A 21,886-nucleotide genomic window follows, 5' to 3' on the forward strand; every position below is an offset into this window, starting at 1 on the left:
CTGATGATGGCTAGCTCCCAGCTGGAAGCGTAAATGACTCCTTGATGCTCTGTCCATTTTTATGTGGTAGTAAGCATCTTGGAGGTCTATTGAGCACATCCAATCATCTTTCCCTGAGAAGGGAAGTATTGACTGCAGTATCACCATTCAAAAGTTGGACTTTTTGACACATTTGTTCAGTTTGCTGAGATCATATATGGGTCTCCAGTCCCCTGTTCATTTTGGCACTAAAAAGAATCTTGAGTAAGTTCCGAATACTATTTGGTCTGCGGGGACTTTTTGGTGGACTCTTTTGTCTAGCAACTTTTGAATTTCTATTGTTGCTTGCTCCCTTAGACTGGGTGGAACATCTGGGATCGTTCTGATGTGTGGGAGAGGATGGCAAAAGGGAATGGAATAGCCTCTGGATATTATACTTTGTACCCACTTGTCTTTTGTGATATTTTGCCAGGCTCCTGGGTGCAAAGATAAATGTCCCTTGACTTCCTCCAGAGTAGAGCAGATGGGCCTCCTGTCAGTAGTGCTGGTAGGGACATCACAAAAGGAATCACAGTCACCCTGGTTTTGCAGGCCCCCCCCCTCTGCCTCTAGGATGACGTCTACCATTGTTGCCTCCCCCTCTGCCCTGGGGAAGGATTCACCTCATGCATCTTGGAAAGCTCCCTGGGATCTTTTAAACCACATTTTCCCACTCTTCTTACCTTTAGGATAAGGTCTTGAAGGTACTGAAAAATGTACTCCAATGGCAGAGACATTTTTCTCTTCCTGCTCGCATCTGGTGAGTGTGTCTTTAACTTTAGGTCCAAAAAGTGAGGTACCATTAAAAGGGTAAAGATAGACTTAAAAGGTTCCACAAAATTACACAAGCGCATCCAGGAGTGTCTCCTCAGGGAAACTCCTGAACTCACTGCCCTACTCGCTCCATCTGCTGCATATGATATCAGTCTCATGGAGGAGTTGACAATGGAATTTAAGATGGACAGCTGGAAGGTGACTTTCTCTGTCACCCCCACAGCCACCGAACCTTGTAGAGTATCTCCTAGCTCCTTCAGGAGATCTGTTTGTAGCCTTGTAAAGTGTTTGAGGTAGTTCAGTGATCTGAGTGTAAAAGTTGCTGATGAAAAGATACGCTTCCCGTATCTGTCCATTGTTCAGGAATCTGTTTGGAGGATGAACAGATGAGATTGTCTCAGAAAGTTCCTTCTTGGTGGCTGCTGCCACCGCCATAGCATCTACAGGTACACCTTTTGTAAGAAAATCTTTTCCAGTGGGGGCTGACAAAAACTTGTTTGGCCTCCAAGTGACTGGTTCCATAGTGTCAGGTGACTCCCACGCCTTTCAACTGACAAACTCCATTAGCTCATCAAAAGGCAGAGATACCCAGGAGGCTGAAGGCTGAGATCCAAAGGCCTTCAGGTACACCGACTCCCCCTAAGAAGGGGTGATGGTGTTCCAGCCGCCCCTCTGTTTTGGGATTTCAAGGATATCCGTAAATGAGATATCTTTCAGAGGACGACCATGGGGACCCTTCTGACTCATCGAGGTCAGTGTCCGAGATGACAGACTCATCAGGGGAGTCTATATGCTTCGTATTGCATGTCCTCTTCTGAGGAAGCTCCTCAGAAGGGTATTCTTGGGAGGCCTCGGAAGAGTGGGGTTCACCTAATGAGGATTCCTGAGGTTCTGAATCTCTGCTATCCAGTGTACAGGGTGGTGCCGAGACAGTAGCCGGAGCGTTGGGGAAACGAATGCCAGTATCCCTGTGTAAAGCTAAACTCACCAGCTCCAAGGACACCCCCTGGTTCCGAGGAAACCCCTGGCTCCAGGGAGACCGGATCCAAAGCTGATGTAGGAGCCAAGCTCAACAGAACCGAGCCACCGAGGGGTAGATGCGGAACCAAAGAAGCTCAGGTTCGAGCTTCCCCCTCGGGGCCAGTTGGAGAGCTATGGCTCCTAGACACCACTGATGGCACCGAGAGCATCAGAGCAGAGATCGGTTCCGGAATATCCAGAAGGGGTCCCGGAACCAAAGGGTCTACAGCAAGTGGTACTTGGGACTCTGGTTATGAAGATCCAGCTTGGTTCTGAGGAGGAATAACAGTGGATGTAACAGTCTTAGACAGCTCCAAAACCTGTTGGGTTGGAGCCAAGAGCAATTTTGCCAGCTCCAGTGGCTTCAATAGTCTGTGCACCACCCTCTCCACATCATCATCAGACAGGCTCCTAGAAGACCTGAAGGATAGGGTTGATGAATGAGACCTCTCTAGGATTGGAGATCTCAAAGTAGGGGAGACCGGCGGAGGTTCAGTGGACCGGCTAACAGTCACAGTTTCTTTCAGCTCCAAAGTTCTTGGAGCCGAAGAACTTGGTTTATCAATGATAATTATCTCCATCGGTTCTGAAGGCAGTGGAGCCAAGGAGGTCGATGCTTAAGAATTTTTAGTCAATTTTTCAGGAGGCTCAGACTGAACCGAAGAGACTGGAGATGGCCTTTTGGTTGGTTGTCTTTTGTAAAGAAGAGGACTTACTGGATGAGGTTGAAGAAGAGCTCTGTAGAGTTTCCTTAAAGGTTGGTTTCAAAAGTCCTTTGACACTCAGTTTATTTTTCCTCTCCTGTAGAAGATGGAAACTAAAGGAGTGGCAGAATGTGCAGGTTTCCTGAAGATGGATTGCTCCTAAACAGTAAACGCAAACACTATGTCCATCCATAATGGACATTTTTGGGAGCACTTTTGGCATTTCTTAAAGCCCAAAGTCTTATGTTCCTTCTCCCTAGTTTCCTTGGACATGGTAGGGATGAAGAAATCCTAAAACAACTATAAGACTAAGTAAAAATCACACAGAAAACACACATCTTGACTAGAAAAATTATTAACGCACACAGCACATCTAGTAAAGTTAAAGGGAAAGGGAAATAACTTGGAGTTCAACTAAACGAGCACTAGGTCCTGTAATTGAAATGGACCTAGTAGCTGTCAGAAAGGGACACACACACAGAACACACTACTACTAGCCCTCTAACTGAAACGGGAAGTAAGCGCTCTAACTTTAATGAGCTAAGCTAACTAATTAACTAACTATAACAATTTAAGCACATCACTACAGTTAAAGGCAGTGGGATACACAATACAGGCCTAGCAAAAAAACGACAGCCAACAAGAAGCACAGCAACAGTGATAAATTATCTACTAAGGCTATGGAAAGCACAGCACTCACAAGACTACTAAAGTAACTAAACTAAGCAATTCTAAAGACTATACAAAGATTAGCAAAAACACAAAAACTTAGCCATGGCCTAGAAGAGAACATCTGAACTCGTAAACTGGCAAACGAGATCTGGATATTGCACCATTGCATGATGGGATACCTACTCTGCCACAAGCCAAGTTAAGAGACTTCAAACTCGTGTATTCGGCGGAGTCGGAGCCAAGGATCGGCTCCGAACCCATCCAGTAAGAATGAAGAATACTCTACAGTACTAAAACTCTAACAGTTAATCTAATAGCTAGTAAGTAGCTCATTTAACCATGCTCACTGCTGACATGTATTCTGTCTGTATTTGTATTCCAGTTTGAAAATGTTAATAATGTTTAAATGTATCTTCTCTGTCTCAAAATTCCTACATGTAAATATCTATTACTGTTCGTCACTGTGAGCTTGTTCTTAAATTTCTGTATAAAATATTTACTATCATTAGTTATTGTGGAGCTTTTCTCCCCAGGCCTCCGCTGTAAATGGACCTAGTCCAGTTGGACTTTCCCGGTAAACAAATGTAAAATAAATAAAAATAAAAAGAAATGGGAGAGAGAAAATAAAAAGACAAAGGAATGCATTATTAAAATAAATAGAAAAAGGGGAGAGACAAAAGAAAAAACGCACACAATAAATTAGTGCATAATGTTACACAACATTCAATTTCTTACTTTAAAACAATTGTATTCTCATAAATCTTTATTGAAATAAAACAGAAGTACTTATACAGGAACACTGATATTGGAAGTGCTTATATATACTTGGGAAAAATATATGAGAATTGCTTATGCATACTTTGGATCAATGCCATGGGAAGTGCTTACGTTTTCTTAGGAAGAATGATTGTATTGCTATCAGGTTTTGGTGAGGTTTACATTTTACAGTCTGCTACACTAACATAAATAATAATTATATGTCATATTTGTGCCAGAGATGCATTTGTTTGCAATATTGTAGTAAAACCACAATTTATAAATATTGAAATGTAATAAAAATCAGTTAAAGTCAGCATATTGCATTTAGACTGACATATCTTTTACATTTCATTGCAGTAGTGTACTGAAATCACTACATTGACTTATCTTTTACACTTGATTGCAGTAATATACTTGAACTGATACATTTTTTCTGGATGTATACAGCTTCTGCCTGAATACAATTCACAGACTATTATGTGCGAAATGGAACATTTTAAAGTGGAATCTAGACTAAATGGGTATGGAAAAATTCCAGACAATACCCTTCACTCAAACAGACAAGCTCTGCAAACATATAAAATGGAAATAACTTATTTACAACGTGCAATAAAGGGAAGACTGGCAAATGTCAACTATTTGCTTATATACATTAATGAAATCAGTTAGACAGAATATAGCATTTACTACTTTATAGAAGCTTATGAGCTGCTTAAACCAGTCTAGTAGCTCTCCTGATCTGCCAGCTCTTGTTATATTCTAGTTCGGCATCAGATAGACGGATAAGACACAAGAACATTTTTGTTGACCTGTATTTTAGCTTTTTTTCCTTAATATTACTGATATAAGTACTACTACTATACATGCGTAAATGGGCGTGCCTTCGTTGAAGGTTGAACGTCGAGTTGGCACCTCGGCGTTCGTAAAAATCTACTGCCAATCATTAGCGGACCGGAGTTCCGCTGTGGTGACCCCTAACCAGGAAAAAGCCGAAAGACAACCACCACTATGCAAGGCATTTAATTCACTTCTGTACTTGCTTTGTATGCATTTGTTTAAATATTTATTAATATCTGAAGTATCATCCTGTGCCAGTCTTCCCTTTATTGCACGTTGTAAATAAGTTATTTCCATTTTATATGTTTGCAGAGCTTGTCTGTTTGAGTGAAGGGTATTGTCTGGAATTTTTCCATACCCATTTAGTCTAGATTCCACTTTAAAATGTTCCATTTCGCACATAATAGTCTGTGAATTGTATTCAGGCAGAAGCTGTATACATCCAGAAAAAAATGTATCAGTTCAAGGAAGTTTTCTATTTCTTTCAATTCAACCTTTAAAAAAATATTTGTTTTACAGATAGATGCTTTATAAATTCTTCAGAACAATTATGTGTGCTTTGTTAGTTTTTTGCCTAGTAACTGTAAGCATATAAGGAGATGGTTTAAAAATGTATACAGAAGTAATGCAATTGGTCATTTCTCACTATGTGCTGATCATTCACTTTATCTGCAACCTCTACCCCCATCCCCTCACCCAACCTTCTATCTGACTAGGGTATAGTGCCTGACAGAGATGTCACCTATCTTGTATGGGCAGTTAATATTGTGGAAGAAATGACTGTCTTATACAATTATTATATAGACAAAATCCTTTCTTTAGAAAAATGGTATGCATGTACTTAACTAAGGTAATGCAATACTGTAAATGAAATTATGTGGGAATGCAAATAGATTCTTTGTGTATAAATACATACATTATATACATGAAAAAATAGTTGTAAATGTACTCGTGCAGATTTGTATCTATAATTTACAACAAGAGGTTCTCCCGTTCGATTCTCTGCTGGGGCACCTTGTGTGTGGAGTCTGCACGTCCTCCCCGTGGTCGAGTGATATTTAAAGACATGCAGTTAGGTGCGTGCATGAATGGGTGTGCCTTCATTGAAGGTTGGGCTGGCAACTCGGCACAGTAAAAATCCAGTGCCAATCATTATCAGACCAGAGTTCCGCTGTGGCGACCCCTAACCGGGCAAAGCCGAAAGAATCAATATATGCAGATGTACATATATTTCTTTACTCAGATACAGCTTTATATATATATATATATATATATATATATATATATATATATATATATATATATATATATGGTTTCACTTCATAATCTTGAAATGCTGAAATCTCAAATTTCAGCATTTCGAAACTATGAAGCCGAATACTTCACAACCCAAAACCCAAAACCCACAATCACGAACATACATACACCATACACCACATAACACATACACCATTCTACCCACAGCACACAAACCACACAGCCCTACACTACATGTAAGCAGTGGGGCAAGCCCCCCTGCACCCCGAACTTATATATACCAACTCAGAGATCGCTTATAAAATAATTTTAAAAAATCACACCACGGCATTCTACACTTGCTCGCACACAAATAAACATCACACAAACACCAACAAATCCAACACTCACACTCATACTTACACCTACCTACCCTTACCCACACATACAATGTGCAAAAACACAGACACACACACACTCTCATTCTCCTTCAATTCCAGACACCATACCAGTCAAACACTTTACATAACGTACCAGAAATGCATAAGCGCGGATTCCAGATATTCAAATTCACTCTTATGCACTTTCGGCATTCTGCATTTTCAGCTTCATGGTCTTGGAATGCTGAAATTCGAGATTTCAGCATTTTAAGATTATGAAGTGAAACTCATATATATATATATATATATATATATATATATATATATATAAACATTTGTATTTTTAAAAATTATGCAATCACATAAGCATTATATATATTTGTTTATAGCTGATGTTCTGTGTACAAAGGGAGTAGTAAGCACTAGGAAGCCTATCTACCACATAAGGAGTGGTTTCTGGCCCAGAAATTGTAGTTATTTGCCGTTTGATCAGTTTTTCCATCTCTCTGAACTTCCTGATTTAAAAGCCCGCATTTGCACTTGTTCCCAGGTCTATATTATATTCTCAAAAGCCAGCAATGTCGAATCTGACATTGTCGACACGAGAATATCGAACGCTCAGAATCTCGGGCATGTAAATGGAAATCTCCGTAAGGGGAGATTTCTGTTTACTGCAATGTAGTGCGGTCACGGAGTTGATATATTTAAGTAGCGTGGGGACTGATTTAAAGCCTGCATTTGCATTTGTTTCCACCCTTTACTGTAAATAGTCTAGTCCAGATACAGATTTGCTGTATCCAGGACTGTTTGTAAACTCCTGAGCCCCCAAGCCTTTCTGTGTTGGAGGGATGCCTTCTAGCTTATCAGTGGGAGTGGTAAGCACTAGGTAACCTATCTACCACAAGAGGAGTGGTTTCTGGCCCAGAAATTGTAGTTATTAGCTGTTTGGGCAATTTTTCCATCTCTCTCAGCTTTCTGATTTAAAAGCCACATTTGCACTTGTTTCTTTTCTGTAACTAGCTAGTTCAGATACAGATTCTTGGTTTTAGCACTTGAATTTGCTTATTCGTGCTCAGCACTTGTTCAGAACTTGTTGTAAGCACTAAATAAGGTACAAATTACTACAGCACTTAACCTTCCTCATTACCTAGAGGAAAATAGTTTTAGTACTTACTTTCCTCACTTGCTTAGAAAAAAACAGCTCTTGTGCTCACTTTCCTCACTTGTCTAGAGGAAAATAGTTTTTTATTCAGGCATGTCCAAGGGTCAGCTCCCAGTGTTCTCTCCTATTTGATGAATCTGGGCATCTTGGGGCGATGTAGCAATTGCCTCATGTACACAGACAACCCTCTCCTCCTACCACCCAACACTGCAACCTGTGAAAGATACACTTATCTAGCCAAACTGGAGGTAAAGCTGTCTCCATCCAAGACTGAACTTGACAGTCAGGAGGAGAAGGCAAACACTTGCACCACACCACATTCATTACATAGTCCCACTAAACCTACACCACCAAAATCCACACATAGAAACACAAAAACATTTGTGGAGGCTCTCAATAATAATCTGCTCAAGCAACAGAGACCTCCAAAGCAGAAATGCAATCAACCTCCACCCCCCCACAACACAACACAAATGACACATAGCCCACAGACCCAGTGTGCCACTCAACCACAGCCCATAAGGCAAAACAACGTACCCAACATACTAGCCTTAGGTGACTCTACAGTCAGGCACACTGATGTCCCACTCGCCAGGCTAAACAAGGAGAAGGTAACTGTCAGCTGCCTGTCGGGTTCCAGGATCTGACACATAACCCATGCACTCAGGTCACTCCACAACAAGTACAAATATGACTCTGTCATTGTCCATGTTGGTGTGAATGACCTGAGACATACCTCCCTGAACTACATGAAAAGAGACATGGAAGAGCTCTCCGATCTTGTAGCCCAGGCAGGTATGACCCTAGCCCTGAGTAGTATCCTGCCATCGCCCAGAATGATACCGCAGTACAAGGACAAAATGATTAACTTCAACAATTGGCTAAGCTTCTGGTGTCATTCTAAGGGGATCCAGTATCTGTCTGCTTGGGACTACATGGTCAACAGACCACGATGCTTTGCCAGAGATGGCCTGCACCAGTCACCCCTGGGATTCTGGATACTGGCTAAGGCTCTTGCCACCCCATATAGTGCCTTTTTAGGCAAGGTTCAAATGACAAATTCACCACTGTAACAGGAACAGGCAAGCAAAAACGGTGGGTAATGGTACTCAATGCTAGAAGTCTAAATCTCAAAATGCACTCTCTCGAGGCACTCCTTAAAATGGAGAACATCGATATCTGTGCAGTGACTGAGACCTGCTTCAAGGCTCCAGAGTGCACCCCTGCATTACCAGGCTATAACTCATACCACACATTTCGGCCATCTAACCTGGACTGGAACACCAAAGGTGGAGGTGTGTCCATATTCCTTAAGGATATCCACACCTCCAGGCTAGTTGCTCAGCATAATGCATCTGAGGTTATCCAAGTGCAACTAACTCTGGGCAAAACTGCAATCCAAATTGTAGCTTGCTACAGCTCCCCCACTGTGCCCCAGGATTCCCACTCCTCTTTTCTTGATATACTGGAAAATATTAGGGTTCAACCAAACACCCTAATAATGGGCAATTTCAACTACACCACCATTAACTGGAAAAATTACTCATGTACCAACTCCTTCGCTCAACGCTTTCTGGAATTCAAAAATTCCAATCCCCTGGATCAACTTACCCACACACCCACCAGGGGCAACAATATCCTAGACCCACACACCCACCAGGGGCAACAATATCCTAGACCCAGTCATTACCAACATGAGTGACCGGTGTTCCACACCTGAAGTCAACTCCTCGTTGGTCAGATCCAACCATAAGCTAATCATCCTAGATATCCACATCCCACCCCCACCCCCCATTAAGGAAACCATGGTAAAAAATTTCTCCAAAGCCAACTTCATGTTTCGTAAGACAGAAGTGGCTAACTTTGACAGCCATGCAGATGGACAATACAGTTACGACTGCTGAATCCTACACAAATGCACTCTATAAGCACTTACATGAGTGCATGGATCGTGCTATCCTGAACAGAACCAAGACTCTATACTCAAAAAAAAGTAAGCCAATCTGGTGGTACCCTGCCATAAACAAACTCTACAACAGAAGGAAGAAACTGTTGCAAAAGAGAGTAAAATCCCATGAGAGGAGGAGCTCCATGGTCAGCTTCAGTAAGAAGCTAAGATCCCTTATAAGATCCTCCGAAGCTAGCTACGAAAACAAAATCACCACTGATTCTAATGACAACCACAAAGCATTCTATAGCTATGTCAGGAATCTCAGTGGCAACACCCAGATCTGCTCTGAGTTACAGCGCAACGACACGGAAATTACAGAACAAACGGATATTGCCAACATCCTGGCAGATAGTTTCAGTGCTAACTTTACCCCCCTCTCACCCCCTAAAGGGCCCATATCTATACAGGAAGAATGCAGAGTCCCTGTAATCACAACTATGCAGGTAAAAGCTGCACTCTCTAAAGCCAAAAACACAGCATCCATGGGACTGGACAACATCCCAGGCTGGGTTTTACAAAAACTTCAGAACGAACTGGCTCCCCACCTAAGCACCATGTTCAGTCATATCCTCACATCAGGCTTTGTGCCCACTGAATGGTGCACAGCAACAGTTATCCCACTCCATAAAAGGGGAGCCACCACCGATCCCGGAACTATCGCCCTGTTAGCCTGATCTGTAAGGCCATGGAACTCATAAACAAACACATTGGTAACCTCCAAACTCTGGACCCCACCAGGTTTGGGTTTGTGAAAGGCAGATCATGCCTCCTGAACCTGATTGACTTCTTAGAGGCAGTCACCAAAGCTGTAGACGAGGATAAGGTGGTTCACAAAGCCTATGTGACATAAGGATTTATACCTAGTTTTAGTGAGTTTATGTATAATTCCAGAATGGGGGATGCTGTCAAAAGCCTTGGCGAGGTCAAGATAGGTTGCCAACTGGCTTATTGACAGAACCCACACTGTAAAAGTTGCAGACTCCAAATCTGACTTCAAACCAATGACAAGTGGAGTACCACATGGTTCAGTCCTGGGACCTCTCCTGTTTGGTATCTACTTCTCTGAAGTACAGGCTAACACAGAAGGCCTTTGGCTAATGAAGTTCGCAGATGACTTCAAACTAGGAGAACATAGTCGAGTCCCCAAATGATGTGGACAATCCTACAGAAGGGCCTCACTGAGACAGATGCCTGGTGTCAGAGCCATGGCCTCAAGCTCAATGCCAAAAAGTGCATTGTCATCCCCTTTGATAAAAACTCTGTACCCATGAACTACCACGTAGGCGGAAGTCTACTTAATGCTGAATGTGTTATAAGAGACCTTGGGAACCAGGTGGACAGTAGTCTCTCCTTTGATAATCACATCGCCACAGTAGACAGGAAATCCTTCTACGTGGCACACCTCATCACAAAAGGGTTCTCATCCAGGAAAAAAGAGGTCATTGTTCTCCTCTGCTCGACACTCAGACCGATTGTAGAGTACAAAGCCCCTTTTAGAATGTACCTCACAGGACATCTGCAGCAGCTGGAAAGGCCACAGAAGTACCTCACAAAGAGGATTACTGGCCTCAAACAGATGCCCTACACTGTCCATCTCAAAAAGCTCCAGCTTTGCTCCATAGCATATTGCCTACTCTGAGGTGATCTCTGCCTAATATATAAAGCTATGTCAAACCCAGAGCTGTTGGACATGCTGCACTTAAAGAAATCCTAATCCCTCTGAGCTACATGCTCTAGGGACCTAAACCTTGTCACCACAATAAACAGGACATGCTGGAGGGATAGATTCCTGTCCCAGAGACTTCCCATACTCTGGAACAAGCTACCCATCTATGTCAAGCAGAGTTCCTCATTAGCACTCTTCAAGAAAAATCTTGATGAGTGGATGGGAAATAGGAAATACACCCCAGGGATCACTTCTATGGCTCTGCTTGACAGGGGCACAGGAAAATAACTTTCTTGGGTGGCATAAGTCAGGAAACCTTGTTGGCTAGGCTTACTTAGGCCCTTGGGCCAATAGCCTAATACCTACCTATAAACCTATGTTTATGCTTTCTTTTGCATTATTATAACAACATCATGGATACATATTTATTCTATCAAATACATTCAAATATGCAACATTCTTATAGTTTATTTTTATCTTTAAAATGACCAAAACATTTAAAAATAATGTTAGACTGACTATAGAACTCTGGCTTTCTCTCCAGTACCTGGCCAATCCACTCAGCCAGCTGGTCAGGCCTACACTTCTGTAGGTCATCATGCCTACAGTGTCATTGTTGTCTGGAGCAGGTGCTCCTTATCAGGCATGACAGATGCTCACACAACTCCTGCCATATGTCTATTTTCTTCCATTCATTCCCCCTTACACACATTTGGATCTTATCCATGTACGACTCACTAAGATGATAGATCATAATCTTGGTCTCCATATCTTTCCAGCTTGGAGTGTGGCCTTGTGCCTTTACAGATGCTGAAAGTCATTCGAAGTGTCAGAACCAGAATGTAAACAAGACTGTGGTTCATAGGTTTAGAACCAGTCCCTCTGGGATGTGTCATCATCTTAACCAAACCCAATTAACCAGCAGGGACATTAGACAAGGTACTGTTATCACTGGCAAGTTTGGTTTTGCTAAAAATGCTTTGTCACCTACTTGTTTTTAAGAAATACATTCACATTTCATTTATATGGATAAAAGTCATTAATGAAATCTTTTTTTTTATTACTTATAATCGCTACTGCCGCTGAACATTGCCATAGCTACCTTTTGATGTATTACACCTGAAAGTCATTTATACATGCCTCATGCAGTATAGCACCAGTATTAATTCTTTTTTGGGGGGTGGCTGTTTTTGCAGAAATATTCCTGTGTATGAGTACCAACTCATGTAAATGATGATCGTTTTGAGGTGATAAGATGTTTCAGATGATATAGAATGGGTAGGGATCATACTCAATGGTTGTTCAAACTCATGTGCATATGACCCCATTTGCCTTTTCTAAACATAGTCAGCTATGAGCATAACTGAAGCTATCCTACCATTCCTGCACCATACTTGGGACGGTGTGTTACATGCATAAGTGTCCATACATATTTATGTATTACTGCATTTCACAAAGATAAGTGTAAATGGGCCAAATCTGCATACAAAATGCATAAATGAACCTTAATTTACAGGAAAAAGTTTAACAGACTGCTATATTAACTTGCAAATGACTTAGCAAACTGTAGAATTTTTAAAGTAAGAAAAAATAATAGAAGTAGCGTAAATTAATATGAAATACTTCAAAATGATGTAAAATTAGTTCAGTTTAAGAAATATTTTGTTTTAATCATATGATGGGCATAGTACAATGGCTTTAGTCAATACTGTAACAATGACGTTTGCAAATGGAAAATCTTTGCAGCAGCAATGGAAATGATTAGCGATCACTGATAGTCATTTACTTTGATGTCATTTAGTTATTGTGCATACATAGTAGAAATATAGTGATTTAATACTGAAGTGGTAAGGAGTTTCTGTTGGCTCAACATACATGTATCTTTACTTGGAGATTTCAGAGTGTCACCGAAAAATGATAGTATTGTAAATACAATACAATGGTAGGGACTTGGGTAAGGATGAATCTGTTAATAAACTGAATGCGTTTATGATAGTGCAGACATTACTGTAGCACAGCTGTACTTGGGTGTACTGAGATTTTGCATGTGTATATAATTATGGAGTTTGTCACCTACCTTTTTTATGAGGATGCAAGGCATGCTTTCATTGTTGTGTTGTTTGACTAATGATTACATCAAAAGCATTTTTGTGTATGATTGTGGGATATTTGTTAAGCTCAGTAATGATGCAGAACAAGAGATCAAGGCTGAGAAAAGACAACTTCAACCATAAGGAAAATTACATCCGAATGGCAACCCTTAGGACACATGGCAAACATCTGTTTGGTAAAAGGAGGCCCAAACAAGTTTATCAGGCAAAGCCCTGGAATCAAGCTGCAATACTCGTGAAAGCAGTCAGTGCAAGAAACCACACATTAACATGGTGCAAGAACAAAGAAAATGATATGGTAGGACTTGCTTAGATGCAAGGCAATGCAGAATGCAACTGCCTGTACCAGTATCAGGGAGGGGGGCATCCAACAATTATCCCTTTAACACCAAACAAGGAATACTTTCTCTCCATCCATGGGGGGGATGACTTTGACACAGAGGATGATGACAATGGAATAATTAGAGGTGATGTGGACACTGGTTATTCCCAACTTCTGCAATAGCAACACTCATCTGCTCAAGAAGGATTTAAAAACAGTAACATGTATTTATATAGAACCGCGGTGATGGTGCTGCGGTAGCGTTGTCACCTCACAGCAAGACACTGTCCGGTTCGATTCTCAGCTAGACCGTCTTCTGCGTGGAGACATGCGTGAAAGGGCGCACCTTCGTTGAAGGTTGTGCGTCAGGCCTGGCAAGCTGGTACGTAAAAATCAACTGCCAATCATTAGCGGACCGGAGTTCCGCTGTGGCGACCCCTAACCGGGAAAAGCAGAAAGACACAAACAAACATGTATTTATATAGAAAACTGAATGCTGGCATGGAATGATTACATTAACACATGACAATTACTGCTAACAGGTGAACCCTCCACTTCTGCACAGAATGACAATGTAGGCAGTGTGCATGGTAGGTGTTCCCCACATCTCCTACGTCAGCATACAGTAGTCTAGTAGTGTATGCTACTTCTTTATTAGTAATGTTTTCAAATAATTTTTACAGGGTCAGCAGCAGTAACAAGCAGTTCCAGTATAGCAATAAATTTGGTGGATGTAAGCAGCAGAATGGCTGTTGAAGAAGTTAAATTTATGAGACAGCCTGAGGAAAGTGGCATACCATCCCCAGGTTTAGTGGCAGGATCTTGCACCTCTCTAAATGTTAGTAACTCTGCAGGAAGTGACAGTGCATCACAAGGTCAAGCACATGCTGGCATTACACTTAATGTTGTATAGGGAGAAAACCCTTTGACTTGTACACCAGTATCTCCAAACCTAGATGAGCACTTTCAGGACAAATACAGACATTTAAGCACTATCACAGAGAATCAGCTGGACATTATCAGAGTCCTCCAGGGTATATGTGAGGATTTACAGCTCTACATGGAAATGACAAAGAGTAGGGATAATCCTATGATCACACTGATGGTGGTACACCAAGAGTCTGTGGCCGCCTCCATTCGTACACTAGGTAGGACTTACCAGATTCAAGTAGGAGCCACATTTGGATGGGAAAGAGGACTGGGTACTGTCCAGACAGTTGGGGGCAGAACACATGAGAGTACAAGTACTGTAATTAGTCTTGGGGGGGAACAATCACAACAGATTTCATGCAGGCCACATCAGCATTCATCTACACAAAGCAGAACTTCTCATTCAAGGTCATTGACTGGGTACTGCAGCAGTGGCACATAAGTGTCTGCAGGATTACGTGCATCACATAGATCATGACATCAGACAAACCTATTGTCCAACTCTCATGAGAGACTCTCTTCAAAATCACTTTGCACCATCACCTAGCATGTCTTTAGGAGATGTGTATGACACATTTGATCCTGACCTACTGTGATTCAAGTGTGATATTTCTGTACTTTTTGACATTCACAAACACAGGTCAATGTTTAACTTAAAGGGGAATAAGTTATCAGAAAAAATGAGGGGGGGGGCTTAGGACATTTTATAACTGTACGCATTTCATTCCCTTAATGGTACTGCTTAAAACCTCATGGAACTGTGGAAATATAAGGTAGCACTGATTAAAACCTTTAATGCCTATAAGCATTAAAGCTGGTTACAACTGGCTGTTACCTACAACTTAAAAGTAGTAATGCACAAGTTTTCAGGGAAACACTAATAATAACATTACAGATTAAAATACATATGCTGCAATATAAACAAACACTGCTGTCACTTCATCCTCACCACAGCACAAATTATATTTTTTGTCTCTGAGGCCACATATTATTGTGTATGACAAAATAAAATAATCTCATGTGCAGTACCTCACTAGTTAACTTAGCTCAAACTGAGAAAGCATTGCATAATATACAAAAAAATTATACATTTCCATTCAACTGAAAGGTATGAACTCACGTGAAATACTGAATTAACATTTTCTACTAATTGTACAACTTTAGGACATCCAGTATCTGCATAGTTATGTCCACCACCTGACTAGAATTTATTGTCCAAAACTTTTAAAAATATGAATAGTAGTTAAATGATGGCTTACAACATCACTGAACAGCAGTTAGTGTGCACTCGGGCATGACTTTTACAGACAATAATACGATTAACTATTAAAATTATTTTTTTGAAGAAAAGAATTAATGCCGGATGAACAGTGACAGTAGACCATGCACCACACAGCAGAGCCCACAGATACCAATGCATTCTCATTTTTTTTTTTTTTTGCAAGAACACTCACATGAATGTCATAATCCATCCTTACTTATACAGCCATATGTCACACAGGAGCCTGATGCACAGGGGCCCTTACTACTGCTGCCAGCTGGCCACCATTACCCATGGTAGGACTGAAACTGGGAGATGCAGTGACAGCATGGATCACTTCACCACTAGATAGGCGTATGATAATGTTGTGTAGAATGCAACATGTAGTAAATCTCCAACATGCAGTAGCTGGGTCATACACAAGGGCGCCCCCTCCCCCAAACTCATCCAGGAACCTAAAATGACTCTTCAAGAGGTCAGAGACCCTCTTGATGACAATACGGATCTGGAACAGAGGTGTATTAAAGTTGTCCTTAGCAGCTCCACTTACATTTTTCACAGGTTTCATGAGCCATGGCTCCAGTGGATATCCAACTTCATCTGAAGGATGAAAAAAGAGAGAGAAAGAGAAGGTTGTGGTGGGAGATGAAACAAAGAAAAAGTGATCTGGTATTCAGCAGTACATTTTGCCATTAATAGTTACTTAAATAAAATAGAAAAAAGAGAGAAAACATATTTTTTGCTTACCAGCAAGATGACCACTGGGTATCCTGCCATGCAGGAAGAGGTGGTAGAGTGTGCTAGATGTGTAATTGTGTGCACTGCCAGGATGCTGAGCTGAGAACTTGGTGATGTACCCCCCCATGCATCACATACTACCTGGCAAATAATGGATATTAGCCCTTCCTACTGTGGTACCACTCATCCTGTGGACCAGAAGGGGCCCTAATTGCAACATGGGTGCAGTCTATTGCACTACGTACTTCAAGAAAATGTGCCATCCCATAAAAGGCAGGCATAGTCCTGGCCTGATCCTGAGGTAACACTTGGAAATAGCTGTAGTGATCCATACATGCCAAGAGTACATCCATGAACTGCTGCAGAATCCATGAGGCAGAAGCCTGAGAGAGATACCCAACATGACCCCATTCTGTCGCTTGAAGGTCTCCAGAGCAAGTAGTTTCCACATGGATAGGAAGTCCGTGCATTCCTCCAGTGCCCATATAGGGGTCAGGTTTAAAGTGGTCAGGAATATATAGAGGTCTGATTACCCTTATATTATCCCTGTCCACTCTAATCCTGTCAAGTATCTTCCGATTATCAAAATTATATTGGGATACTCTTTGCTTACAGCTCTGCCTCCTTGGCCAGCAAGTGCTGGCTCAGCCAAAATAAGCAATTTGCAATAGAAATAGCAAGACTAGCAGCAAATGGCAGCATCTTCACTGACACTCCTCTTTATATAATGAATCTGTGGACGGAGTGAAAATAAGAAAACTGAACTATGAAATGCAAGTACATGAGAGAATGCTTCACTAGCTTATACTGTTTTACATATCATTTACATCTCATTATGACTTAATTTGCTTATGGTTACTTGCTGTCTTCTCACGTTAGTGTAAGTGGCCTCTATGAATTGTGGCTTACTTGTGATCACTCACAGACATTGCAGATAGCCTTAACACGTTTGCATTATGGCTATGAATACAACCCTTAATTAAAAGAGGAGGAAGCCAGTTTGCCTGGATAGCTAACAATCTTGATCTTTTAAAAATAGCCATTACATTTTAGATAACAAATGAAGTTAAATGAGAAATGTTAAACATGCACCGGTTACAGGACTGTTTAAGCTGCAACGATGATAAAATTTTAAAGTGACAAATATACTTAATGAAACAAAATAGATACCAATGTATGGCTGTCCAGTAGTACAAGAACTTAGGGACAGCTTCAGAAATTAATGGTTACCTACAGGAAAGTGAAACAAATAGATCAGTGATTTACAGCAAGTGCTGTCCAGCCCAAAGGAGAAAATCAGTTTCTTTCTAAAGTGGTGGTGGTCATGTGGTTAGTTTCCTGGAGTTAAATTCTGTTGATCTGAGTGTTAAAGAACATTTTTGCCAATGTTGTCTTGTCATTTCATCGTTCAACTAAGCGGGATTTCAGTAAATAATAGATCCATAGATAGTTAATATCTTTATTTTTGGGATAGGGAAGGAGGGAATTGTGTTCATGAAAATAAGAGATCAGAGTTCTGTTGGGACAGTCTTACACAAAAATTTATAATGTGACACCAAAAGTTTAGAAATAGACCAATCTGGAACACAGAAAAACAAATAATATATTTACATAGAATAATAGATAAATGTTATGATGTCACAAATTGTCATATTAGTCTGAAACATTAATGGGTTGGTGGCTAGTAAAAAAACATGACAAAGTGCAGTCTTAAGTTTACAGTAGTAATGCATAGATACTAGTGTTACAAGAGACGCACCAAAATCATAAAAAAAATTGGGAAGGAGGGTTTCTTTGTTGGAATAGGAGGAGGAAAAAAGAAATGTGTTTTAATATTAATAAAATGGTATCAGATTAAAGACTTGGGAACAAATGAAGGATAGGCAAAGAAGATGTGTAGTTACGACTACTTGCTGTCAGGGTGTAAAAATATCACTGTCTGCAATATATATTCAACTAAAGTCATTGAGACAGGATAGAAAGAATATTATGGAAGAAGATATAGTGTTTTTTATCAAGGATGTATGGTAATAGTTGGTGACTGGAACACCACTATAGGAAATAAGGACACAGTATCATAGAAAGTTAGCTAAGGCTAGCTTCTTAGAGAACTGTATTTGAGTTTTGGAGCTCATATGGACAATGAAAATAATACAGAATGATTTGGAATTTACACATTTTCAGTAAAATATGGTTCCTGGGCAAGATTTGATAGATGTTACCTACAAAAAAAGCTACTGATAGTTCAGGTCATCCCCCTGTAGAAATTAAGCTTTGTTAGCAATTAAAAGACTGTTATGGCAAATATTGGTATTTTCCAGTATTTCTTCTGAAAACAAAGCTATTTAAAGATCCCTTGATGAATATTAATAAAATGAACAGTGTGGGGAGTGACCACAGTTTTGCATGGTGCATATTTCATTTGTATTATATCTGTTTTATTTTGTTTCTCTTTTAGGAGACCAATGATCACAAACACATTTATTGTTTGATTTCTGTTTAGGCCTATGAGTTCCCAACCTGGTTCCAGAGTAGTGGTACAAAATGCTTCCATTTCAGCCACCGTACTAATGTCAACCTCTTCATCATCTGTGAGCTCTGGCTCTACAGGAGCCATCCTGAAAGATCAATTAAAAACCGTGAGCAGCATGGAACACATCTCCAGTTCAGAGCTGGTAGATGCCCTGGAAACTAAAGAGGAAAAGCAGATCTCAACATCTACAGGTATGTCTGCTATGGCAAAAAGCAATTTACTGTACTTGTACAAAATGTTAAGTGGCATAAACACAGAATACTCTAACATTCAAACAAAAATGTTACAAATTATTTTCAGCTCTGTAAGTAATAATTAAAACCTTAAAAGATTTTTTCATTCACTAATGTAGCTGGGTATAATAGTGTCCCTGAAAGATAAGTCTTGACTGTGCCTTTCATACCAAACACTAGAAATTAATTATATGTTTTAAACTACAACTTTTTAAATTTCAGGTGTTACTTTTGTTTAAAGGGGTACATTTATTGTATAACCTTAATATAATGATCAGGACTTATTGAACTTTAATAAAGAATTATGCCCACAGATCTCACTGCATAACAGGGCACCTAGACCAGGAATATTCTAATAAGGCACTATATCACTGGTGACTACCACAAGAGGTCTCTCATTTAACTGGAAGCCATAGACTGCACTGCATAGTTTCTAAATGTAATGAGCTGGATGCACTAAAACAGTATACTTCACTGTATAGGTTTATAGGTTCATAGCTATATACTAGGCTAAGAACCACCAAGGCCTTTATAAGCCTAGTCATGCAATCCAGCCCAGTTGTGTCCTTGTGTATCATGAGTGTTTATTAGAAGGGGGTATATTAGGAAGTAGCAAACAACGAACACAGTATCCAGCAAATCTTTTAATAAAATCTCTCTGACGTCTCGGCCAAAGCCTTCAAGGAGAATAAAATTATGTACAAGCACCCATACTTTATAGCAAGCTGATAACTCAATTAAACAATTAATTAAACAACACTCTCCAATTGAACTCTACATTGAGCCCACAAGGAGACATAGTTTTGTACTTTAAAATAAGCAGAGCTTCTTTTTGCAATAACATAGTTTTAACATCCTGCTGACAGTACATTGATGGCTTAACTTGTTCTAAAATAGTGGCTTTTAAACCTTCACTACTTTTATTATGACATTCTAAAAAATGCAGAGCTACAGGGCTTTCAATATTACCATTGTTAATGTCCCTTATATGCTCTAACAATCTCAATTTAAAAGCCCTTTTAGTTTCTCCTATGTAATAAGTATTACATGGGCAACAGAGAGCATAAATAACCCCTACTGACTTACAACAAAATTCCTTAACAGGAGTAAACTTCACATCATTAATGAATGGAAAACAGGGTACAATATATTTGCAACCTTTGCAGCTTCCACAAGGGAAGGTGCCAGTTCGACATGGTTCTTTATATATTGAAGGTAGAGGCAAAATAAATTTACTTTTAACTAAAAAGTTTTTGATATTTCTACCTCTCCGATAGGAAAATTGTAAGTTAACATTAAGCCACTGCTGAACATTTTACAAGAAAGTAAAAAGGACCAAAATTGTTTTACTATATCAAGAAATTTAAAAGTAAAGCAACCATAAGTGGTTACAAAATACATATTTTCCTTACAATTATTAACACTATTATATTGAGACACATTGATATAAGGATGATAACTATTTACACCATCAAAAAGCTTAACTCTTCTAACCAACTTATCAAAACATCTATTTAAAATGTCCTTATTATAACCTCTGCTTAAAAAAGATTCCACCAAAATGTTCATTTCTTGCTGAAAAATATCATATCTTCCACATAATCTATAAACATTTCCCCATATGGTAATGCATCCAAAGTGTGGGGAGGGTGACCACTAGTTCCATGTAAATAAAAATTAGTACCTTCAAATTTTCTATTAATTGAGGTAATAATTTTCATACCATCAGAAATATCCAAAATAATATCCAAAAATGGGACCACAGGTCCCATTTTTAGACCATCAAAACTCATGGAAAATCTATTATAATTGATGTCCTTAACAAACTCTTTAATGTCACTTTCATCAGCATCCACCAAGAATATTAGATGGAGAGTGTTGTTTAATTAATTGTTTAATTGAGTTATCAGCTTGCTATAAAGTATGGGTGCTTGTACATAATTTTATTCTCCTTGAAGGCTTAGAGATTTTATTAAAAGATTTGCTGGATACTGTGTTCGTTGTTTGCTACTTGCTACTTGCTACCTGGTGCTTTTTTGTTGCTTTTGGTATATTAGAAAGTGTCTAGAGGTTATGAGGAAGGGGATATGTTACTCTGGGCATTACTATCTGCTTCTGTCAGAGACACTGTGACAGGCCCAGGGTGAATTTAAGATTTCCCATCCATTGACCAGGGTTATGCTTAAACAGGTTTAGGGATGGACTCTGCTTTACTTGGATGGGGAGCCCATTCCGGTTCACGGGGACCCTCTGAGATACATATCTGTCTTTCCAACATGTCTTATTTATGTTACAAAATTTAATTCCTGTGATCTAGTGGTTCTGATGCTGTTTGTTTTGTGGATATACAAAAAGTCCATCAGAGGTGGATCCCATGATGCCTTGTATGCCAGACATAGATCGCCTCTCAGTAACCTGTAGGAGACAGAGTGTAGATGTAGGGCTTTAAGGTGATCCATATGGGATAATGTGTTTATACTCTGGATGCTCCTGGTAAGGAACCTTTTGTTGGTGTTCCAACTGTTGCATATGTCTGGTCAGGTAGATGCTGAAGGGAACATTATACTCAATGATGGGTC

At 40.0% G+C, this 21,886-nt stretch overlaps 1 protein-coding gene across 1 annotated transcript in view; it reads left to right on the forward strand.

Moving 5' to 3' along the window:
• Positions 1–21,886, forward strand: part of LOC122791460 — a 429,024-nt gene that overhangs the window by 247,070 nt on the left and 160,068 nt on the right. Inside the window, exon 6 of the mRNA XM_044059205.1 lies at positions 19,045–19,265. Coding sequence (XP_043915140.1) covers positions 19,045–19,265 — 221 coding nt within the window. The remainder of the gene's footprint in view (positions 1–19,044; positions 19,266–21,886) is intronic.

This window comes from Protopterus annectens, chromosome 17.part0 (genome assembly GCF_019279795.1).
Source record: "Protopterus annectens isolate FY-2018-M chromosome 17.part0, PAN1.0, whole genome shotgun sequence".
Taxonomy (NCBI): Eukaryota; Metazoa; Chordata; order Ceratodontiformes; family Protopteridae; genus Protopterus; species Protopterus annectens.